A 25342-nucleotide genomic window follows, 5' to 3' on the forward strand; every position below is an offset into this window, starting at 1 on the left:
AATTGAATCCAGATCTATATGTAAGGAGCTTTAATAAATTACCCCATGTGCCTTGAGGCTACTCCTCTTCTGTGGTATTTAATTTTTTTGTACAGTTTGCAATATTTAATCATTAGTAATCAAATATCATGTAAGCATGAATCAGTATAAGTGCTTAGCTATTTTCATAGATGGGCAACAGTAAGATTCTGCTTATGTGCAAAATTTGAGCTAACTTTACTTTTTTTTTGACTGAATTTGAGTTAACTTTTTCTTAAAGGCCTGTACTTTGGCAAGGAGGAATGCTGATGTTTTCCTGAAGTATCTCCATAGAAACAGTGTCAACATGCCAGGAATGATGAGTCACGTCAAAGCACCGGAGCAGCAAGTGAAAAGTAAGACCGCTTTTACTGCGGATCAAAACTAAGCCTTTATAGAATCACAGGCACTTGCGTCATAAAAGGAGGCCATTTGACCAACATGCCTCAACTAGTTCTTAGAGCTCTTTTGCTTGGTCCTTCACCCTCTTTTTCCGTTGATGACCCTGTGATTTTTCATCCATAAGTAACTGCCTCTCAACTCCCTTTTCAAAATATTTATAGCATTAGCTTCCACCACCTGTTTAGGTAAAATATTCCATTTCGCAATGCTCTCACTAGATCTTTTAAATCTATGACATCTAGTTATTAATACACTTAACCAGAAAGAAAAGCTTGCATTTGTCTAATGCTTTTTACAAGCACTGAACATCTCCAAGTATATTACAGCTTTTGAAGTGTAAAGCCACTGTTGTCCAGAGGACTGTATGGCTACTTTCTCATGAGAGAGAGAGAGAGAAAAATACGACTGGTTGTGGTTTAATCCGTGATTCACCACACTTTAGGAGAGTGGAGAGGTTGAGAAGGAGCGTCCTTGTTGGTAAATTCAGTCCGTGCACGAATTGAAACCAGCCTTCCAGACAACTGAGATAACCAACCCCCTTTTTTGAAGTGTAGTCACTATTTGTAATGTGGATAATTTAACAACAATTTATGCACAGCATGTATGCAGCAATATGATCATGACAAGTTATTCTTTCTTGATGATGATTGAGAAATCCGTACTGGCCAGGACACTGGGGATAACTCCGTTGTCATTCTTTAAAATTGTGCCATGGGATCTTTAACATCTACCCAAGTAGGTAGATGAGCCCTGATTTGTCATCCCATTCAAAAGCCAACTCCAATAGTGTCTTACTCCCTCAATTCTAGAATGTCAGTCTTAATTTTAGTACTCAGCTCCTGGAGTGGGATTTGAACCTGGAACCTTGTGACTGAGAGGCTGAGTCACAGCTAGTAATAGTCGAGAAAATAGTTTTTCTTCTATCTGCACTATCAGCAATTATTACATTGAGAATCTCAAAGAGAATCTCTTCCAACACTGTCTGTTTCAAAGAGAACAGTCCTAGCTTTCTTCCATATTGTCTCGTGACTTACTTGTGGTAACATCCTGTTAAACCACATTTCTGCCTTTTCTAAGGCCCATACATCTTTTCTGAATGTGGTGCTCAGAATAATTGGCAGTGCTCCACCTGAGGCTTCCATGATTTACAGAGTTCTAATATGATCTCTTGCTTTTTAAGAGTTTGTCTTATTCATTCTGTGAGATGTCAGTGTCACTGGCTGGGCCAGCATTTATTTCCCATCCCTAGTTACCCATGAGAAGGTGGTGGTGAGTTGCCGCCTTGAACTGCTGCAGTCCACCTGCTGTGGGTTGACCCACAATGCCATTAGGGAGGGAATTCCAGGAGTTTGACCCAGCGACGGTGAAAGAATGGCAATATATTTCCAAGTCAGGATGGTGAGTGACTTGGACAGGAACTTGGAGGTGATGGTGTTCCTGTGTATGTACTGCCCTTGTCTTTCTAGATGGAAGTGGTCGTAGGTTTTGAAGGTTCTGTCTGAGGATCTTTGGTGAATTTCTGTAGCGCATCTTGTAGATAGTACACACAGCTGCTACTGAACGTCAGTGGTGGAGGGAGAGGATGCCTGCGGATGCAGTGCCAATCAAGCAGGCTGCTTTATTCTGGATGGTGTCAAGCTGCTTGAATGTTGTTGGGGCTGTTCTCATCCAGGCAAGTAGGGAATATTTCATCACACTCCTGATTTGTAGATGATGGACAGGCTTTGGGGAGTCAGAAGGTGAGTTACTTGCTGCAGTTTCCTGGCCTCTGACCCACTGTTGTAGCTATTGTATTTATGTGGTGGGTCCAGGTGACTTTCTGATCAGTGACTCCCAGGATGTTGATAGTGAGGGATTCAGTGATGATAACACCATTGAATGTCAAGGGGCGGTGGTTAGATTGCCTCTTATTGGTGATGGTCATAACCTGGCATTTGTGTGACATAAATGTTACTTGCCACTTGTCAGCCCAAGCCTGGATATTGTCCAGATCTCATTGTATTTGGACACAGACTGCTTCAGTGTCTGTGGAGTTGGGAATGCTGCCGAACATTATGCATTCATTGGGGAACATCCCCACTTCTCACCGTATGACGGAGGAAAAGTCGGTGATGAAGCAGCTGAAGATGGTTGGGTCGAGACCACTGCACTGAGAAACCCTGCAGAGATGTCTTGGGGCTGAGATGACTGTCCTCCAACAACCACGACCATCTTCCTGTGTATCAGGTATGACTCCAACCACTGGAGAGTTTGCCCCCTGATACTTATTGATTCCAGTTTTGCGAGGGCTCCTTGATGCCACACTCAGTCGAATGCAGCTTTGATGTTAAGGGCTGTCACTCTCACCTCGCCTCTGGAATTCAGCTCTTTTGTCCATGCTTAAACCAAGGCTGGAATGTGGTCAGGAGCTGAGTGGCCCTTGCGGAGCCCAAACTGGGCATCACTGAGCAGGTTATTACTGAGCAGGCGCTGCTTGATAGTACTGTCAATGACACCTTCCATCACTTTACTGATGGTTAATAGTAGACTGGTGCGGTAATTGGCTGGGTAGGATAATTGCCATACAGCATAGGAATAGGCCGTTTGGCCCACCATGTCTGTTGGCCAACAAACACAAAACTACACTAATCCCATTTGCCTGCACTTGGTCCACAGCCTACTATACACTGGCATTTTAAGTGCTCATCCAGATGCTTCTTAAATATTTAGATTATTTGCCTCTCCCACCCTCTCAAGCAAGCATGTTCCAGATATCTACCACCCTCTATATGAAAAGTTTTTAGAATCATAGGATCCCTACAGTGAGGAAACAGGCCATTCGGCCCAACAAGTCCACACCGCCCCTCCGAACAGCGTCCACCCAGACCCATTCCCCTACTCTTTCCCTGTAACCCAGCAGTTCCCATGTTTTTTTTCTCAGATCTCCTCTAAACCATTTGTTCCTCACTTTAAACTTATGCCTTTGGTCTTAGACACATTTGCCTTAGGGAAGAGATCATAGAAATCATAGAATCAATATAGAATCCCTACAGTTGGTACAGGCCCATTGGCCCAACAAGTCCACACTAACCTTCAGAGCATCCCACCCAGACCCAATCCCCTATAACCCACATAATCTACACATCCCTGAGCACTATGGGCAATTTAGCACGGCCAATCCACCTAGCTTTCACATCTTTGGACTGTGGGAGGAAACCAGAGCACCTGGAGGAAACCCACGCAGATATGGGGAGAATTTGCAAGTTCCACACTGACAGCCACTTGAGGGTGGAATCGAACCCAGGTCCTTGTCACAGTGAGGCAGCGTGCTAATCACTGAGCCACCATGCCGCTGTCCTCACGATACTCTATCAATGCCTCTCATGGTTTTGTAGACCTCAGGCAGATCCTTCCTCAGTCATCTCTGCAAAAGGAAAACAAACCTAGCCTATCCAGTCTCTCCTCACAGTTGAGACTTTCCAGGTAACATCTTGGTGAATCACATCTTGGGGCAGCACAGTCATTCAATGGTTAGCACTGCTACCTCACTGAACCAGGGACTGGGGTTCAATTCCAGCCTCAGGCGACTGTCTGTGTGGAGTTTGCACATTCTCCCAGTGTCTGCATGGGTTTCCTCCGGGTGCTCCAGTTTCTTCCCACAGTCCAAAGATGTGCAGGTTAGGTGGAATGGCCATGCTGAATTGTCCATAGTGTCCAGGGATGTGTAGGTTAGATGGATTCACCATGGTAAGTGCGGGGTTACAGGGACAGGATAGGGTAGGGGACAGGATCTGCATGGGATGCTCTTCGGAGGGTACGTGTTGACCCAGTGGGCTGAATGGCGTGCTTCCACACTGTAGGGATTCTAGCATTTTATGATTCTACCTCTGCGCCCTCTCCAGCATGATCACGTCTGACAACCTACCATTCATTGGGTATATCCTTCCCTTATTAGACAAAATGCATCACCTCACAGTTATAAGAATTAAATTCCTCTGCCATTGCTCTGGCCAATTACTAGCTGATCAATATTGAACTGTAGACTGATACCATCCTCCTCACTATCAACAGCATCCCCAATTTTCATGTCATCTGCAAACTTAGGAATTAAACCTTCTACATTTACATTCAGGTCATTAATGTACATAACAAACCGCAAGGGTCCCAGCACCGATCCCTGTGGTACACCACTGGTAGCAAGCTTCTAATTAGAAAAATAACCCTCCACCGACACCCTTGTCTCTTATTTGTAAGCCGGTTTTGGATCAAGTTTTCCAACTTGCCTCAGATCCCACGGACTCTTCCATGTGGAACCGTGTCAAAGTCGATTTAAACCTCATCAAGTTCACTATTTAGTGAACTTTTCAAAAAAGCTCAAATTAGTTGGACAGTATCTCCGTCTAACAAATCTGTGCTAACTATCCCTGATCAATTTTTGCCTCTCCAAGCATTCACTAATCTTGTCCTTTAGAACTTTTTCCAACCCATTTCTCGACCATTGACATCAGACTAACTGGTTTCTAATTACTTGGCCTATCCTTGCTGTCCTTCTTGAACAAAGGAACCACATTAGATATCCTCCAGTCAGTGAAGTACTAAGCATAAGTTTGAGAAGACTTTCAGATCCCCAGATGCACTGCAGTGACTAGCTGGGCCCCATGGTCCAAAGTTCAGAGCTTGAGATCAAATAACTGGCAGAGCTTTTAATATACTTTATTCAGGATGCATGAAATGTTTTGGAGTTCCGATATAGAACAAAGTATGCATGCACCAGATCTTTGCTGTCTTGCCGTAGTAGGCGGTCCACAATGTAAAATCACTGAGACTTTAACCACTAAAACACTTGATCACAAATTTTAAAAATCTAAGTAACTGATATTGAAGACATTGAGACACTGACTTCTAAAATGCAGAAAACTGGTCTCTGACGCATTCAAATAGTGAACTCTTAAGTAAAGACGCTGGTTGACTCAAATAAAGTGAATGTCAACAGGGGGGAAAAAAATGAACAATTTAATGAAACAGATCACCACTGACCAGTTATCCGTATATCCACTATCTTTATATCAGTCCCATTATTTTTTGAAAATTCTGTCAGTTTCCATACTCAGCGTTCTGACGCAAACTTTGTCCTTTTGCATTCTTTACCACAGCCTTAGTCTCTTAACTGTCACTGATTCTTGCACTCTCCCTTCAGACTTACCATAAGACAAAGGAGGAGAAATAGACCATTTGGCCCATTAAGAGCGCTCTGTCATTTGATCATGGCTGATGTGTTTCTCAACTCATTCTCCTGCCTTCTCCCTGTAATCCTTGATCCCCTTACCAATCAAGAAACTATCTATCTCTGTCTTAAGTACACTCAATGACTTGACCTCCTTCTTGCTGAAAAAAGTTCCTCCTCATCTCAGTTTTAAAAGGTCGTCCCTTCACTCTGAGGCTATGCCTGTGGGTCCTCGTCTTGTGGCTCTCCTTCAATAGCTCAGCTCGTAGAGTGGAGGACTGTAATGTGTTGCAAATCCATCATCCTTAGGTCGCTGCTTCAATTCCAGCTCGAAGGAGTTCCCATTTTCCTTAAGGGTGGCATGGTGGCTCATTGGTTAAGCACTGCTGCCTCACGGCGCCAGGGACCTGGGTTTCATTCCACCCTCGGGTCTGTGTGGAGTTTGCACATTCTCCCTGTGGTTGCATGGGTTTCATCTGAGTGCTCCGGTTTCCTCCCACAGTCTAAAGATGTGCAGGCTAGGTGGATTGGCCCGCTAAATTGCCCATACTGTTCAGGGATGTGTAGATTAGGTGGGTTATAGGGCGATGGGTCTGGGTGGGCATGCTCTGAGGGTTGGTGTGGACTTGTTGGGCCAGAGTTTCCACACTGTAGGAATTCTATGATCTAGTCTGTCCTACTAGTGGAGACATCATCTCCATGTCCACTCTGTCCAGACTTCATTGTTGTAAGTTTCAATCGGATCCCCCTGCATCCTTCTACACTCCAAAGAGTACGAACTCAGAGTCCTCAACCGCTGTTGATATGATGAACCCTTCATTTCCGGGATCCTCCTGTGGACTCCCTCCAATGCGAGCAAATCCTTCCTTCGATAGAGGGCCCAAAACTCCTCACAATATCCCAGATATGGCCTGATCAGAGTCTCTTGTACAGCCTTAGCAATTTATTTGTTCTTGTATTCCAGCCCTTTTGAAATGACTGGTAACATTGTATTTGATTTCCTAACTGCCAACTCCCAAGACCTTTTGCATTTCAGATTTCCAAAGACTTTCCCCATTTAGAAATAGTCTCCACCTCTATTCTTCTTACCTCATACACCCACAATTGTATTCCAACTACCACTTCTTTGCCCGCATTCTTAGCCTTTTGCAACCTCCCCCCTTCCTCAACACTACCTGCCCCTCCATCTATCTTTGTGCCTTAGCAACGTAGCAACAATGCCCTTAGTTCCTTTATCCAGATTGCTATGTATAACGTGAATAGTTGTTGTGGCAACACAGACCCATGCAGAACTCCACTAGTCACTGGCCGCCATCCTGAAAAAGTCCTCCTTATTCCTACTTTCTGCCTTCTGCCAGTCAGCAAATCTTGTATCCATGCCAATAGCTTGCCCCTAACACCATAGGCTCTTTTCTTATTGAGCAGCCTGCTGTATAGCACCAATCAAAGGCCTTCTGGAAATCCAAATAGATCAGATCTAATGGCTGTCCTTTGCCTAACTTGCTCATTAGCAGTTCAAAGAATTCTAACAGATTTGTCAGGCATGACCTCCTTTGACAAAGCTGTGCTGACTTAGCCCTATGTTACCGTGCATTTCCAAGCATTCTGCATTCTCATCCTTAAAAACAGACTCTAAAATATTCCCAACGACTGAGGTCAAGCTAACCAACCTATAGTTTTCTGTCTTCTGCCTCCCTCCCACCTTTAAATCAGTGTTATTAGCCATTTTCTAGTCCTCTGTGACACTCCCTGATTCCTGAAAGATCACTACCAATACTTCCACAATTTCCTCAGCTACCTCCTTTGGAACTCTAGGGTGTAATCCATCTGGTCTCGGTGATGTATTCACTTTCAGACCTTTCAGCTTCCCCAGCATCTTCTCCCTAGACTACACTCACCTCTACCTCATGACTCTCTTGAATGTCTGATATGCTGCTGGTATCTTCCACTGTGAAAACTGATGCAAAGTACCTATTCAGTTCCTCTGCCATTTCTTTGTACCCCATTACTCCTTCTCCAGCCTCATTTTCCAGTGGTCCAGTGTCTGCTCCTGTCTCTCTTTTACCTTCTAGATATCTAAAAAAAACTCTTGCAATCTTCTTTTATGTACTATCTAGCTTACTCTTATATTCCCCTTTATTGCTTTTTGTTTTTAGTTATCCTCTGCTTGTCTTTAAAGGCTTCCCAATCCTGTGTTCCCATTGATCTTCACCTCATTGTATGTTTGCGTTTATTTTGCTTTTAGATATTCTAATCAACCTGTTCAGCAATGTTATTACACACTTTTGGAGCAGTTGGGACTGGAACCTGGTCCAGCAGAAGGGACACTAACAATGTACCACAAGCACCTTCTTTTACTTCTATGCTGTACCTGATTTTCCTTGTCAGCCATGGTTATCTCATCCTCCCCTCCATCTGCTGCTTCTTCCCTGGGATGAATTTCCACTGTGCTTCCCAAGTTACCACCTGCCATTACTACTCCACTATCTTCCCTGATAGGCTCCCCCGCCAATCAACTTTGCCCAGCTCCTTCCTCATGTCTTTGTGGTTACCTTTAATCAATTTTAATATCCTGCTCCTCCCTTGCAAACTGCAGGGTGAATTCTATCATACTGTGGTCACTGACCCCAGGGGTCCTTCACCTTATGCTCCCTAATCAAGTCTGCCTCATGACATATCACCAAATTCAGAATTGCCTGTTCACTAGTTGGCTGTACCACAAGCTGCTCCAAAACAAACTCGTAGCATTCCATGAATTCCTTTTAAGATCCACTCCCAAAGCGAGTTTCCCAGTTCACCCGCATGTTGAAGTCTCCATGAGTATTGTAGTAGTGCCTTTCTTAAATGCCTTTTCTATCTCCTGATTTATTTTCTTCCTGACATCCAGACTACTGCTAGGAGGCCTGTACATCACTCCCATCAGGGTCTTTTCTTCTTTGTGGTTCCTCAACTCTACCAACACAGATTCTGTGCCTTCCAATTCTATATCAAATTGATCACAATGTGTGATGTTAAATTTCATTTCTTACTAACAAGATAACTCTGCCCTCTCTGCTCATTTGTGAGTCCTTTTGATAGAATGTGTATTCTTGGATATTTAGTTCCCAGTCTTCTAAGACACACACAACATTGTACCTGTCAATTGCAATCTGTGCTACAAGCTCATTTACATTGTTTCATACACTGCATTCATTTGAGTGCAGCAGTCTCAGTTCTGCATTGACTGCCTTCCTACTCATAGTTGTTCCCTCATCTGTGTCTGAAGTTAGATTCCTGATGCTTTCCATACTCTCCGTCCTATTCCTTTTTCTGGAAATTTTAATAACCTCTGCTGATTGACACCCTTTTAACTTATTCCAGAATTTTCAATGCAACCAAACTCAGCCCCCCCACTATTTAGTTGAAAGCTCTGTCCACAACTCTAGTTATGCCATTCGTCAGGATTCCGGTCCCGGCATGATTCAGATGGAGCTTATTCCATTGGAACAGCTCCCTCCATCAGAATAGCTCCTGATCCTGGGCAACAGGTTAGTGATATAGCCTTCAGGACTCCATCCTGGCCACAAGGAATAGTGTCTATTTCCCTGACTATACTATCCCCAAATGCGACTACATTTCTCTTTCCTCTCTTACCCATTATTCTTAGACTGTGACTTCTAGTTCCGCACTTCCCCAGCATCAGGAACATTCATCCTGCATCTAGCCTGTCCCATCAGGATTTTACATGTTTCTATGAGATTCCCCCCTCATTCTTCTAAATTCCAGTGAGTACAAGCCCATTCGATTCAGTTGTCCTCGTATGTCAGTCCTGCCATCCTGTGAATCAGTCTGGCAAACCTTTGCTGGACTCCCTCAGAATGTCCCTCCTCAGACTAGGAGACCAAACCTTCACACAATACTTAAGGTGTGGCCTCACCAAGGACCTGTATAACTGCAGCAAGACATTCCTACTCCTATACTCCAATCATCTCGCTATGAAAGCCAGCGTGCCATTAGCTTTTCTCACTGGCTGCTGCACCTGCATGCCAACCTTCAATGACTATTCCACCATGACACCGAGGTCTCGTTGTACCTCACCTTCTCCTAAACTGCCACCATTCAGGTAATAATCTGCCTTCCTGTTTTTGTGACCGAAGTGGATGACCTCACTTTTATCCGCATTATATTGCATTTGCCAAGTATTTGCACACTCAGCCAGCCTGTCCAAGTCACCCAGTGGCCTCTTAGCATCCTCCTCACAGCACACGCTGCCACCCAGCTTAGTGTCATCTGCAAATTTGGTAATATTGCATTCAATTCCTTCATTCAAATTGTTAATATATATTGTGAACAGTTGGCGTCCCAGCACTGAACCCTGTGCACCACTCGTCACTGCCTGCCACTCTGAAAAGGACCTGTTCATTCCACCTCTTTACTTCCTGTCTGCCAACCAGTTCTCTAGCCATGTCAATACCTTACCTCCAATACCATGAGCTTTAATTTTGCTTTCTAATTTCTTGTCTGGAACCTTGTCAAAAGCCTTTTGAATGTCCAAAAACATAACATCCACTAATTCACCCTTGTCTACTCTACTGGTTACATCATTAAAAAATTCCAGAAAAGTTTTCAAGCATGATTTCTGTTTAGTGAATCTATGCTCGGACAGATCCTGTCCCCACGTTCCAAATGCTCAGTTATTACATCCTTAATAATTGACTCCAGCATTTTCCTCATCAGTGGCCACTGGCTAACTGACCTATAATTCCATGTTTTCTCTGTCCTTTTTTAAAAATTGTGGTTATATTAGCTACCCTCCAGTCAATTGGAACTCTTCCAGAGTCTTTAGAATGCTGGAAAATGATACCAATGTGTCATTATTTCTAGGGCCACTTCCTTAAGTACTCTGAAACGCAGAGCATCAGGCCCTGGGGACTTATTGGGTTTTAATCCCATCAATTTTCCCCAATACCATTTCCTGACTAATAAGGATTGCCATTAGTTCCTCCTTCATGCTTGACCCTCTGTCTTCTAGCATTTTCGGAAAGTTATTTGTGGCCTTCTTAGTGAAGCCAGATCCAAAATATTTGTTCAACTTGTCTGCCATCTCTTTGTTGTCCATTATGAATTCACCTGATTCCGACTGCAAGGGACTTACATTTGTCTTCACCAGTCTTTTTCTCTTCATATATCTGTTCAAGCCTTTGCAGTCAGTTTTGCTGTTTTCCACAAGCTTACTCTCCAATTCTATTTATCCGTTCCGAATTAAACCCTTGTCTTCTTCTACCGAACTTTAAATTTCTCCCATTCCTCAGGTTTGTTGCTTTTTCTGGCCAATTTGTATGCCTCCTCTTTGGCTTTAACACAACCCCTGGTTTCCCTTGTTGGCCATGATTGAGCGACTTTTCCTGTTTTACTGTTGTGCCAGACAGCAATGTACACCTGTTCTTTAAATATCTAACATTGCCTATCCACCATCAAAGTATTCTTGACAAGCTATCCTAGCCAGTGCATGTCCTATACCATCAAAGTTAGTTTTCTTTAAATATGATGCCAGGGTCCCAAATTTAAAGATGAGATGACTCTCCCTAGTTAAGCTTCAGTACAAATTAACATCTATTAAGGCCCTATTCAAGTATGAGATGATTGACTGACTGACTGACTGACTAACTGATAACTGTCCCTCAGTCAGCTGATTCAGCCACTTGTCACCAGACTACTAAATGTTAAACTTTTAAAATGGAGAAAGAAAATCAAGATTTACAGTTCTATTTCCACACTGCCTCCAGATTCTCCAAACTATATACTCACTTCAGCTGTGTCTTGCTATGGAAATGATCTCTTGTTCCTGATCATGTGAAACCTCTTACCTTCTCCGCTCTCACTGTTTGTAACAGTCTTTCCCTTTAGCTGTGCTTTCAGATCTAACTGACTCTTGCACTGTTTCTCCTGAGGCTTGCACTATCCATTCTCACTAACGTTTATATTTGACACTCCACCACCGACTTTTGCTTCTGCAGACTTGGGCATTGTTTTTCCTCAGCTTTGTTCTCACTGGCATTTTCACTGTTTCACATCAGGTTTGTTGTCAGTGACACTTGCACTGTTTCTTTTCAGCTGTGTTCTTTTGCGTTCACCATTTTAATAGGTTTCTCTTCAGACATCCTTTCACTGTCTGATTCTCACATTTTCCCATCAGTGAACGAGTCAGTGAAAATGAGAGCATATCTGATTGTCCTCAGGGTCACTCTCTCTCTGCTCTCACTATTTTCCTTCAGACTCGTGCTCGTGTCCGTGACTGTTGCATTGTTCCTGTCAGGCATGCTCTGTCCACTCTCACTGATTGTTTTATCTGTTGGTCTCTCACATTAATTCTCCTGATATGCTAATTCTCCTGTTAGGTAATTTATCAACCTTCTCTTTAGTTTTGCAAATCTGAGCTCCAATGGATATCCTTTTGATTTTGTCATTATCGGCAAAATTTAGAATTTGTATCATGCCTGCGCACATTTAGCTTATAAGTTTCCGCCCCCCCCCAAAACGTTTTAGAAACCACCTCATATACGTTTACTGTATTTTCCAATGCAAGAATGTGAAATAATATACTATAGTCAAAATTAGAAATGAAACTAGAATGTGCCCTACCTTTCGCCAAGCTGTTCTACTATTACTACAAAATTGAATCCACATGACAATGTGCGGAAACAACAACAAATGCACCTGACCATTTTCCATTCCAGCAATATTCTTTCAGTCACCAGCAATGTATTGCGAATAATTATCAACAAAGCCATAGAGTAGCATTTACAAATGAACTGCTCATCGATGTCAATTTCAGCTTTGTCAGAACTGTTCTGTTTCATAGTTCTTTATAACCAATCATGGATAAAGGATCTGGCTTCAAGTAGTGTTATGAAGTTGCCTTGACATCAGAATAGCATTCCAGTAGGTGTGGCGCCAAGGAACCCCAATAAAATTTATGACATTGGGAGGAAACCTCTCCTCTGAGTGGAGTCATATCTGGCACAAAGGAAGATGAACGTGTTTCTTGCTTGTGATTCATCTCAGTTTCAGGTCCTTGCTGTGAAAATTCCTCTAGGTGGCCTCATTATTTTCAGCTGCTGCTTCAATGAGTCTCCTTCTATCATTAGATGATTTGCTGATAGTTAAACAGGGTTCCGTTCCATTTACAATCCATGAGCTAATGAAAAGTTCCATGCCTGTGTACTACAAAACTTGCCGACAATCAGGCTTAGATTGATAAGTGGCAAGCAAAACGTGCCAGACAATGACTAGCTCTAGCAACACCCTTTGGTATTGAATGGCATTATCATTAAGGAAGCCCTCACTATCAAAGCCCTGAGGGTCGTCATTGACCAGAAACTCAGCTAGCCCAAGCCGGTGGCTGCCAGAAATGTTGATATTTGATGATAAGTGGCTTCCTTTCACCATTTGCAAGGTGAAAACATGAAATATGATGGAATACTCACCACTTCCTTTGATGGGTATAGCTATGATAACACTTCAGATGGTTCATACTATCAAACCCAGAGCTGTATGCTTGACCAGTGCCTTACCCACTAACTTAAATATTCAGTCCCTCCAGTACTATTGAATCATATCACTACTGAACCTACTGTATTGTTTATAAGATTCACTGCAGTATGTCACCATGTTGTCTTTCGCAGCATCTTCTAATTCTGAACCTCTAACCTCGATGAACAAGGGTTGAAGGCACGTGGGAATGTCATTGTCTTCAAATTACATACTGTCCTGGCTTAGATGTATCCACTGTGTCTTCTAATCTTACTTTTCTGTCAACAGCAAATGTGATAACTGCAATAACTGCAATAATTGCACTTATCTGTTAATTTTTCTGATTAGTCTGGACACTCATTAACATGACAGAACAATTAACAGGAGCAATGATTGAAATTTATGGAATTTCACTGAACATTTGCATCCACAATTTGATGTTGCACCTCTGATAAATATTTCTGTTTAGTTTCTGGCTCGTTTCTAATTCAATTTAATTGGACATTTTTAGTATGTAATTTTGGCCAAAACTATCTGAGTCTATTTCTTAGGGATTGTATTTTGCATTTTTCTTACTTGCTGTTTAGGATTATTTATAACACCTGCAGAAACTCATCAGGATTTAGTATTTTCAATTTGCAATCACAGCATTACTCCCCACACCCCCATTCCAATTTCCTCTCTGACCACAGCTTTCTCAGATGTACGTGATCTGGTCACAAGGTTTGCATGTTATATGTCACCTGTAATCGTCAAGAAACGATTATACTGTCTTCACAATCCTCTATGATATCGTGCATAGAGTTACTGCAGAAAGACAAGTTAGTGCTATTTTTTCTAAAGTGCAGATATATGCTTAGTAAATGCTGTAACTATCTGATCATCACTGTTATGCTTTTGCTATTCTAACTTGTCAAACTGTTTTGATTGTTTGGATCATCAAAGTTCTATACCTTTCCGTGATATGGCTGAACATTTTCAGTTGTATCTATTTCTCGGGTTCTCACTTCATTTTCCATTTGCTTCAATGAAATCTTACATAATGCATTACTTTTTGTCAGACATCGTTGGTGTAGATTTCTTTTAATCGTACTTTACAACTTAATTGACCTTTTCATGAATTTTGGAGAGTGGTTATTCTTTCTGGGGTACAATATCTGTATCTTCTGGAGAATTTTAATAGCTGAGTTCATAACCTCCCTCAACAGCTTGCTTCATGTTGAGATCAGGAGCAAAAGATCAACTTTGCTTACTCTTCTGGCCTTATGCTTGTGTCTCTTGTGAATCTGTCCTGCCATTCAGCTTTTCTCTTGAGCTTTGCATTCCTCTGATTCTGGCGTCTTATTTATCTTTCTCCTATCCCTTTGCGTTATTGTTGATGGGCATGCTTTCAGTTACATTGGCCTAGTGTTCTAGGATTTACTTTCTAAATCTCTCCATAATCTTCTCCTTTAGCATTCTCTTTACTTCTTTTATTTTCAATATTTTTGATTATCCTCTTTGAACTATTTGAAATTTTTTATTAACCACTTGAAAAGTTCAAATCATTGTCATTCCTACGAATCTGTAACTCGCTCCTAGAAAGAATCACATCCTCTGTCAGTTTTTTAACACCTGCATATTTCTTTTTCTCATTTAAATAGTTTCTGTCATACAGACTTTCTGTACATTAACATGGTACATTCTTCACATGTTTCAGACATTCTTAATGAGTTACTACAAAGGGAGAACCGAGTATTGCATTTTTGGACCATGAGAAAGAAGCGATTGGACCAGTGTCAGCAGTATGTGGTCTTTGAGAGGAGTGCTAAACAGGTAAGAAAAGTTCTTGAATAAATAATGAACAGAATTTTTTTTTAACCTTGGTAACTGAAACAAAGTAAAAAATAGTTACGAACTTGAAGCTTTCAGAATTGATCTTATCACTCAATCCCATACATGACTTGTGTATTTCCAATAATTTTTTAGAAGTGGACTAAGTATCACAAGGTTAGGATCCCATTGGAATGGTGAAATGGAAGGGAAAGGAAAGATGTATTTGGTGACATCATTGCCAGCAGTGGCTAATTACAGAGGCTGATGGGATGGAAGGTGAGGAAAAGGGAATCCTGTCATGGTTCTAGGAGAGAGGAAAGGATGACAGCAGAAATGCAGGAAATGTGACAGACGTAGTTAAGGACCGTATCACTACAGTGGGAGGTGGAGAATATCTATGCACTCGATATAAAAAGACAGTTTTTCGGAAACACTGATCTGGAATGTTGCATCGTTGGAACAGATGTGATAAAAATGAAGGAACTGAGAATTGATTGGAATCCTTGTATGGTATATGGTATGAGGAAGTGTAGGAGAGTTAGCTTTAGGAATTGGTGGCAAACACATCTTCCAAACTTCTGTAAGCATTCAAGAGGAACTATTTTCTGTGTCATACCCTAGTCCACTATCCAGACAGCCTCAACATCCCTTCCATATAAACGCAGGAGAAGTAACATCTACCCTTTAATCTCTGTTGCTGTCACCATCAAAGACGTCAGACCCTCTTTCTTGCTGAAGCAGTGACTTACATCCAGTAAAAGCAGAAAATGTTGGAGGAACTCGGCAGATCTGACAGCATTTGTGGAGAGAAACAGATCAAAGAACAATACAACATAGGAGCAGGCCTTCAGCCCACCATGTATGTGCTAACCATGATGCTATTCTGAACTAATCCCATTTGCCTACACATGTATTCTGTATTCCTGTATTCCCTGCCTGTTCAGGTATCTATCCAAATGGCTCCTAACCTGTGCTAACATATGTCCTTCTGCCACTCTCTGTGTTTTTTAAAAAAACTTGCTTCCCACATCTCCTTTAAACTTGCACCCTCTCATCTTAAATCTATGCCACCTAGTATTTGACATTTCCATCTTCTGACTACCCACGCTTCCATGCCTCTCAATTTTATATTCTTTATACTTCAGTCTGGTCATCACTTAGTCTCTGATGCTCCATCAAAACAATCCAAGTTTGTCCAACCTCTTTTTATAGTTTAATACACTTCAATCCAGGCAACATCTTGGTAAAATTCTCTCTCACTGTCTGCAAAACTTTCATATCCTTCTTATATCGTGACAAGCCGAACTGCGCACAATACTCCAAATGTAGCCCAACTAAAGACACACAGCTGCAATATGACTTGCAAACTTTTATGCTCACTGTTCTGACCGATGAAGGCACATATGCTGTACATCTCCTTTACCACCTTATGCACTTCTGTTGCCACTTTCAGCGAACTATGGCCTTGAATTCCAAGACCCTTCTGTATATTAATGCTCCAAAGGGTCCTGCCATTTCCTGTAAACTTTGCTGTTGCATTTGACATCCCAAAATGCATCTCTTCACACTTGCCTCGATTAAACTCAATCAGCTACTTCTCTGCCCAATTTTTCAACTGACCTATAACCTTCTATATCCTTTGATAACCTTCCCCACTATGTGCAACTCCTCCAATTTCTGTGTCATCTGCAAGCTTACTAATCAGACCTATAGTTTCTTGAAATCATTTATATAAATGTTGCAAACAAAAGAGGTCTCGGCACTGATCCTTGCAGAACACCACTGGTCGCAATCAGTCAGAAAAACATCCGTCCACATCTACCCTTTGTCTGCTATGACCGAGCCAATTTTGAATCCAACTTGCTATGGATCCTATGTGACTGAATCTTCTGGTACAACCTACTGTGGTGGACCTTGTCAAATGCTTTAGTAAAGTCCATGCAGATAACATCCACTGCCCTATCCTCATCAATCTTCTTTATCACTTCCTTGAAAAACTCACTGAAGTTTATGAGACATGACCTCCACTGCATTAAGCCACATTGACTATCCCTAATTAATCTATTGATCTCCAAATATGAGTAAATTCTGTCCCTAAGCATCTTCTCCAATAACTTCTCTACCACTGAATGGCTCGCTGGCCTATAATTTCCTGGATATTCCGTGATGCCTTTCTTAAACAAAGGAACAACATTGAATATTCTCCAACCATCAGGGACCTCGCCTGCGGCTAAAGAGGATACAGAGATCTGTAGAAAAGGCCCCAGTAGTCTCCTCCTTTGCCTCCTTCAGTATCCATTAGGACCTATGGACTTATCCATCTTAATGTTTTTCAAAGTCACATGACACCAGGTTATAAACCAACAGGTTTATTTGAAATCTCAGGCTTTCGGAGCAATGCACCTTTGTCAGGTGAAGTCTTCTGCAGAAACTTGAAACTTTATCTGACGAAGGATCAGTGCTCTGAAAGCTTGTGATTTCAAATAAATCTGTTGGTTTATAACGTGGTGTTGTGTAACTTCTGACTTTGTCCATCTCAATCCAACACCGGTACCTCCGTTAATGTTTTTCAAGATGCCCAACACCAGTTCCTTTTTAATATTCACATGCCCCAGAATATCAGTATGCCCTTCCCTAATGTTACCTTAGCCATGTCCTTCTCCTTGGTGAATGCCAATGTAAATACTCATTAAGGCCTCACCCACTTTCTCTGGCTCCACATGTAAATGCTCTCCTTTGCTGTTAGTGGACCTACCTTTTCTCTTGTTACCCTCTTGCTCCTAATATAGTTATAAAATGTTTTGTAGGCTAAAATTAAGGATTCTCCTTAATCTTACTTGACAAGGACATTTCATGGTCCCTTACAACCCTCCTAATTTCTTGTTTAAGTTCTTTTCTCCTTCGTTTATACTCCTCCTGCGCTTTGGTTGATTTCGTCTTCCTAAACCTTACGTACACTTCCTTTTTCTTTGTGACTGAACTTGTAATATGACTTCTCATCCAAGATTCCTGAATTTTGCCGTCCTTATCTTTCATCCTCACAGAAACATGCTGGTGTTGAACGCTGAATCAACTGGTCCTCGAAAGACTCCCAGATGTCTGATGTGGATTTACCCTCAAACAGTTGCCCCCAGTTTAATTTGTCCACTTCCTGTCTAATACTGTTGTCAGTACTGTTCCCCCATTTTAGCACTTTCACCCAAGGACCAGTCTTATCCTTATACACGACTAACTCAAAACTTATGATATCACTGTTCCCAAAATGCCCTCCCACTGAAATTTGGTCACCTCACCAGGCTCATGCTCCAATACAAGGTCTAGTAGGGCCTCTTCCCTAATTGGACTATCAACCGAGTTCACGTTTTAAGTCCGCTCTGACTCTTTTTCTGAACTTTTGCAGTGTTTTGCTTTCATTGATTTACATTTGCTCCTTTCAATTCAGTATAATACTTGATGCTGACAATATGGTCTCCTGTATGTTGGGAAGAGCAAACTCAACTTGAATGACTGCTTTGCAGAACACCTACGGCTCGCAAGTATGTCCTTGAGTCTCAACAGGCATTGGCTTAATTCTCTACCTAATTCTCAGGCTAACATCTCTGCCCTTGGCCTGCTGTTCTGTTGCAGTGAAGCTAAATGTAAGCTCAAAGAACAGCACCTTAACTTTCAGTGAGGCACTTGGCAAATTCCAGACTTTACTCTGAATTCAATAATTTATGACCATAAGCTTTGTATTCCTGTTTTCATTCCTTCGTACTTTTTGGTTTTACTCTTATTTTTATTTCAATCAACAGCATACCTGTTCCATGCACACCTTTTGTTACCTTGTTACTTTTCTTGCTGCTTTGACCTTGTAAGACTAAGGCCTCAATTTATCAATTCTCAGGTTATGTAGAAACATTTTAAAAAGGAGCAAGTGTTGGCTATTTGGCCCTTCAACCCTAGTCTGCCTCAACCAACTCATACTCCTGTTCCCACTTCCTCCCCATACCCTTTGATCCCTTTAGCCATAAGAACTATGTCTAACACCTTTTTAAAAACATTGTGTTTTGCCCTCCACTGCTTTGGCAGAGAATTCCACAGGCTCACCACTGTCTGGGTGAAAAGATTTCACCTCGTCTCAGTCCTTAATGGCATACTCCATATCCTTAGATTTGGATTTTGTGAGCAGAGACAGGAAAATTTCTGGCCCTACAAACCTGGCCATTAACAAATGTTCCTGAATTGAGTGGCTTCTCAGACCATTTCTTAGAGCGGTTAAGGGCTGATTTGGGAAGGATAGTAGATTTCTTCCAAAAAAAACATTTGTGAACCAGATGGGCTTTTACAACAATTTGATAGCTTCATGGTCACTATTACTGAGACGAAACTTATATTTCAGATATGTTAATTCAATTTAAATTCCACCACCTGCATTGGTGGGATTTGAATCCAGTGTTTCCAGCTTAGTCTTAACTAAGTTAAGTTACATTACCACTATGTTACCATCCCTCCCTAGTCTGTACTTGCCATTATTGGTCCAGGAAGGTGCAGGCTGGTGTGGAGTTCTCGCCTGGTGATTCAAGAAGAATTGAGGAGAATGCCTGTTGCCAATGCGGGCTGAGCAGGAGATCTGTCTGGGGGTTGTAGCATGATGCCCAAACCTTGAAAAAAAAAAAGTAAAATATGAAGTGTTCGTCCAACCCTTATCCCTTGCACCGCCTCATTTTCTCTTGCCCCACCCATGGCACCTCATGTTCCTCTTCCCATCTCCCATTGACCATCATTCACCTTAAATCTCTCTACTCATTTTTTTTTCTATTCATTTGTGGGATGTGGGTGTCGCTGGCTGGCCAGCATTTCTTGCCCATCCCTAATTGCCCTTGAAAAGGTGGCCGTGAGCTGCCTTCTTGAACTGCTGCTGTGCGTTGACCCACAATGCTATTAGGGAGGGAATTCCAGGATTTTGACCCAGCAACAGTGAAGGAACCGCGATATAGTTCCAAGTCAAGATCGTGAGCAGCTTGAAGGGGAACATGGAGGTGGTGGTGTTCCCATATATCAGCTGACCTTGTCCTTCCACATGGAAGTGGTCATGGGTTTTGAAGGTGCTGTCTGAGGATCTTTGGTGAATTTCTGCAGTGCATCTTGTAGATTGTACACACTGCTGCTTCTGAGCGTTGGTGGTGGAGGGAGTGAATGCTTGTGGATATAGTGCCAATCAAGCGGGCTGCTTTGTTCTGGATGGTGTCAAGCTTCTTGAGTGTTGTTGCGGCTGCACTCATCCAAGCAAGTGGGGAGTGTTCCATCATGGTCCCGACTTGTGCCTTGTAGATGGTGGACGAGCTTTGAGGAGTCAGGAGGTAAACTACTTGCCACAGTATTTCTAGCTTCTGGCCTGCTCTTGTAGCCTCCCTGTTATGTGGTGAATCCAGTTGAGTTTCTGGTCAATGGTAACCTCCAGGATGTTCATAGTGCGGGATTCAGTGATGGTAACGCCATTGAATGAAAAGGGGCGGTGGTTAAATTGTCCTTATTTGTGATGGTCATAGCCTGGCATTTGTGTGGCGTAAATGTCACTTGCCACATGTCAGCTCAAGCCTAGATATTGTCCAGATCTTGTTGCATATGAGCAAGGACTGCTTGAATATCAGAGGAGTCACAAATGATGCTGAACATCGTGCAATCGTTGGCAAACATCCCCACTTCTGACCTTATGGAGGGAAGGTTATTGATGAAGCAGCTGAAGATGGTTGGGCCTAGGACACTACCCTGAGGAACTCCTGCAGAGATGTCCTGGAGCTGAGATGATTGACCTCCCACAACCACGGTCATCTTCCTATGTGTCAGGTATGACTTCAACCTCCGGAGCGTTTGCCCCCGAATACCAATTGATTCCAGTTTTGCTAGGGCTCCTTAATGCCACACTCGGTCGAATGCAGCCTTGATATCAAGGGCTGTAACTCTCAACTCATCTCTGGAATTCAGCTCTTTTGTCCATGTTTGAACCAAGGCTGTAATGAGATCAGGAGTTGAGTGGCCTTGGAGGAACCCAAATTGGGCATCACTGAGCAGGTGCTGCTGGATAGCACTGTCGATGACACCTTCCATCACTTTACTGATGAGACGGTAATTGGCCGGGTTGGACTTGTCCTGCATTTTGTGTACAGGACATACTTGGGCAATTTTCCACATTGTCAGGTAGATATAAGTGTTGTAACTGCACTGGAACAGCTCGGCTAGGGGAGCGGCAAGTTCTGGAGCGCAAGTCTTCAGTACTATTGCTGGAATGTTGTCAGGGTCGGTAGCCTTTGCAGTATCCAGTGTCTTCAACCGTTTCTTGATATCACATGGAGTGAATCGAATTGGCTGAAGACTGGTATCTGTAATGCTGGGGACCACTGGAGGAGACCAAGATGGATCATCCACTCAGCACTTCTTGCTGAAGAATACTTGAATGCTTCAGCCTTATCTTTTGCACTGATGTGCTGGGCTCTTCCACCATTGAGGATGGGGATATTTGTGGAGCCGCCTCCTCTAGTGAGTTGTTTAAATGTCCACCACCAATTACAACTGCATGTGGCAGGACTGCAGAGCTTAGATCTGATCCGTTGGTTGTGGGATCGCTTAGCTCTATCTATCACTTGCTGCTTTTGCCATTTGGCGTGCAAGTAGTCCTGTTTGGCGGCTTCACCAGGTTGATACTTCATCTTCAGGTATGCCTGGTGCTGCTCCTGGCATGCCCTCCTGCACTCTTCATTGAACCAGGGTTAATTCTCTGGCTTGATGGTAATGGGTGAGTGCGAGATATGCCGGGCCATGAGGTTACAGATTGTGCTAGAGTACAATTCTGCTGCTATTGATGGCCCACAGCGCCTCATGGATGCCCAGTCTTGAGTTGTAGAGTCGTGCGAAGTCTGACCCATTTAGCACGGTGATAGTGCCACACAACATGATAGAGGTGGTTCTCAATGTGAATGCGGGACTTCACCTCCACAAGGACTGTGCAATGGTCTCTCTTACCGATACTGTCATGGACAGATGCAACTGCAGCTGGCAGATTAGTAAGGATGAGGTCAAATATGTTTTTCCCTCTTGTTGGTTCCCTCACCACCTGCCACAGACGCAGTCTAGCAGCTATGTCCTTTAGGACTCGACCAGCTCGATTGGTGTAACTGCTGCTGAGCCACTCTTGGTGGTGGACTTTGAAATCCCCCACCTAGAGTACATTTTGTGCCCATGCCATTCTCGGTGCTTCCTCTAAGTGTTGCTCAACATTGAGGAGTACTGATTCATCAGCTGAGGGAGGATGGTATGTGGTAATCAGCTGGAGGTTTCCTTGCCCATGTTTAACTTGAAGCCATGAGACTTCATGGGGTCCGGAGTCGTCATTGAGGACTCCTAGAGCGTTACCCTCTCGACTGTATACCACTGTGCCGCCCCCTCTGCTGGGTCTGTCCTGCTGGTGAGACAGAACCTATCCAGGAATGGTGATGGTGGTGTCTGGGACATTGTTTGTCAGGTATGATTCTGTGAGTATGACTATGTCAGGTTGTTGCTTGACCAGTCTGTGAGACAGCCCTCCCAATTTTGGCACTAAACCCCAGATGTTAGCACGGAGGACTTTGCGTGGTCAACAGGGCTGTTTCTGCCGTTGTCTTTTCCGGTGCCGAGGTCGATGCCAGGTGATCTGTCCAGTTTCATTTCTTTGAAGCGATTGGTACATCTGAATGGCTTGCTAGGCCATTTCAGAGGGCAGTTGAAAGTCAATCACATTGCAGTGGGTCTGGAGTCATATGTCGGCCAGACCAGGTGATGGTGGCAGATTTCCTTCCCTGAAAGACATTAGTGAACCAGATAGGTTCTTCCAACAATCGGCAATGATTTCATGGTGATCAGTAGATTCTTAATTCCAGACTTTTTTTGAATTCCAATTCCACCATCTACTGTGGTGGGATTCGAACCTGGGTTCCCAGAACATCAGCTGGGTTTCTGGATTAACAGTCGAGCGATAATACCACTCGGCTATCGCCTACCCATATCTGAGGTCCTTTATGCTTCCTTTGGCAACTCATCGATCCACCTGTTCCATCTTCGCGTACTGTGTCAACACACTTGGACTTCACCAGTGCCCATGAACACAGGAGAAAAAAAAATTCATTAAAGTTCTATATTGCTGTGTACACTCCATCAAGAAAAACACTGATTCACTAAAACATAATTTGACACTTTAACAGAAGTTTGCACTTCTTGACGGGTTTGACACTGTTTGACAATTTTACAGTTTCAATGCCTTTATGGAATTTATAGACAAAGGAAACCAGATCCTGTAACCAACAGGACCCAAAATCATATCAAAGTACCTTACCTCCCCAAAGGGGTTTCCCGGCTATCCACATGAATCCACAAAACACAGACTTTCTCCTAGCGGGTATAATATTCACAGTCCAGGGTCTTTGCTCAGGAATGGACTGTGTAAGATCCCAAAATCCCTGTGCACTGGAGGCAATTGACGCTTTCACTGGCCAACTTTTTTTGTGAAATGGTCTGTGCAAAAAACTGACCTGACCTGACATTCGTGCTCCCAATGAAAATGGAAAACCATGTTTGAATATGTGACTTTCAATTTTGGAACACTTCTATCTATCAGGATATCTTAATTTAAACACTAACGCACCTTTTTCCTTGTCCCAGCCAACCTTTTCTCAAAACCTGTTTCATCTCTAACTTCTTCCTAATAAAGATAAAACATTAACTCTGCTTCTTACATCGCAGATGCTGTTAAACCTGCTGAGTATTTCTAGCATTTTCTCTTCTTAATACAATTTCCAGCATGTGTGATATTTTATCTTTTAATAGTAATACTTAAAACTATCAAAGTCACATTTAACAGAGTCCCACTAAAATTGAGTGAATTTTATGTTCTAATAAGTTGCATACTGTAATTTTTCATTATATATTTTAAAATGTAATGTGATGTAACTGAGAATCTTATGGATACAATGGAAGAATGCCTGTGCTGCGGTGGAAAATTTATCCAGAAGGTTTTAATCCAGCAGTTAAGAAGTATTAGTGGACATTGATCTTCATATTAATGCATGTAATTCTGCTTCTATGAATGTCACTGCTTAAGATACAATGTCCTTGTTTTAGGCACTGGAGTGGATCCATGATACTGGGGAGTTCTATCTGTCCACTCATACATCCACAGGCTCCAGCATCCCACATACTCAGGAGCTTTTAAAAGAACATGAAGAGTTCCAAATTACTGCAAAGGTGAGCAAGATGCTTCTGATTTGATAAAAATCATGTAAAGTCAATCCAAACATGAAGGAAAGCCTGGATTTTTACTTTGCCTGAATGGTGCTTAGTATATTTAGCAATGTTACCATTTCTCTGCTGCCCAAAATAGGAGAAGAGGTAGAGCAGGATCATGACCCACAGCAGAGGTTAATATTGCAGGTTGAGTTTTGATGTTTAATTTGTTGTCTTGAAAAATGTATTGAAATTCTTGATTGCTAAGTTTCCACATAGGACATCATTGTAGATGAGGAAGAAATTTACATCTTAACATGTCTGAATTTAATTTTAATAGTTTGAAGATTTTGAGCATTTAGGAACTAAGATGGACAAAATGTAAGAAAACAGTCATGCCTATTTTAGTTGTGTTCAAAAATTGTCTCCGCATTGGCATTATTTTTTTAAATGTCTGAAATTAGTACCTTTAACTCAGCACATGATGTGAATATTTTAATGTATGATAAAGGATTAGCTTAATATTTATACTAGAGTAGCCAAAGCTACTTTTAAAAATAAAATGTGAATACCTGCATATTAAATTTGGTCCTCCTTTTATAGCAAACCAAAGATCGTGTGAAACTGTTGATACAGCTGGCTGATGGCTTTTGTGAAAAAGGACACTCACATGCTGTGGAAATCAAAAACTGGGTCACAGCAGTAGATAAGCGATATCGGGATTTCTCCCTTCGCATGGAGAAGTATCGTGTAGCATTAGAAAAAGCACTTGGAATTTCAGACTCCAAAGGGGTAAGATATCAAAGCAACTAGATATTCTGTTCTTGTATTTCCAGTATTTTCCTCACATGAATTAAAAACTTATGCTTTGTTTACTCCATTTTCCAATACAGAGCAAAGACTTGCAATTGGACATCATCCCAGCAAGTGCTCCTGGTTCAGAGGTGAAACTCCGTGATGCCGCACATGAACTTAATGAAGAAAGGCGTAAATCAGCTCGTCGGAAGGAGTATGTTTTGATTTCTTTCAATTGATCATTGAAGTTTCTAGTTCTGATTTAAGAAAATTAAATTATAGTTACTTTTTTACAGACCATGCTCCTTTTACATCCATATCTATCTGTTGGGTATGGACATGTGAATGTAGATCAAGTTGGAA

At 42.3% G+C, this 25342-nt stretch overlaps 1 protein-coding gene across 1 annotated transcript in view; it reads left to right on the forward strand.

Moving 5' to 3' along the window:
* The window catches only part of LOC109913618 (triple functional domain protein-like), a 263061-nt gene that overhangs the window by 12096 nt on the left and 225623 nt on the right, over positions 1-25342 (forward strand). The window contains exons 4-8 of the mRNA XM_048608714.1: positions 260-374; positions 14835-14950; positions 24083-24205; positions 24788-24976; positions 25078-25193. Coding sequence (XP_048464671.1) covers positions 260-374; positions 14835-14950; positions 24083-24205; positions 24788-24976; positions 25078-25193 — 659 coding nt within the window. The remainder of the gene's footprint in view (positions 1-259; positions 375-14834; positions 14951-24082; positions 24206-24787; positions 24977-25077; positions 25194-25342) is intronic.

The sequence above is a fragment of the Rhincodon typus genome, chromosome 2 (assembly GCF_021869965.1).
Source record: "Rhincodon typus isolate 14 chromosome 2, sRhiTyp1.1, whole genome shotgun sequence".
Lineage (NCBI taxonomy): Eukaryota > Metazoa > Chordata > Chondrichthyes > Orectolobiformes > Rhincodontidae > Rhincodon > Rhincodon typus.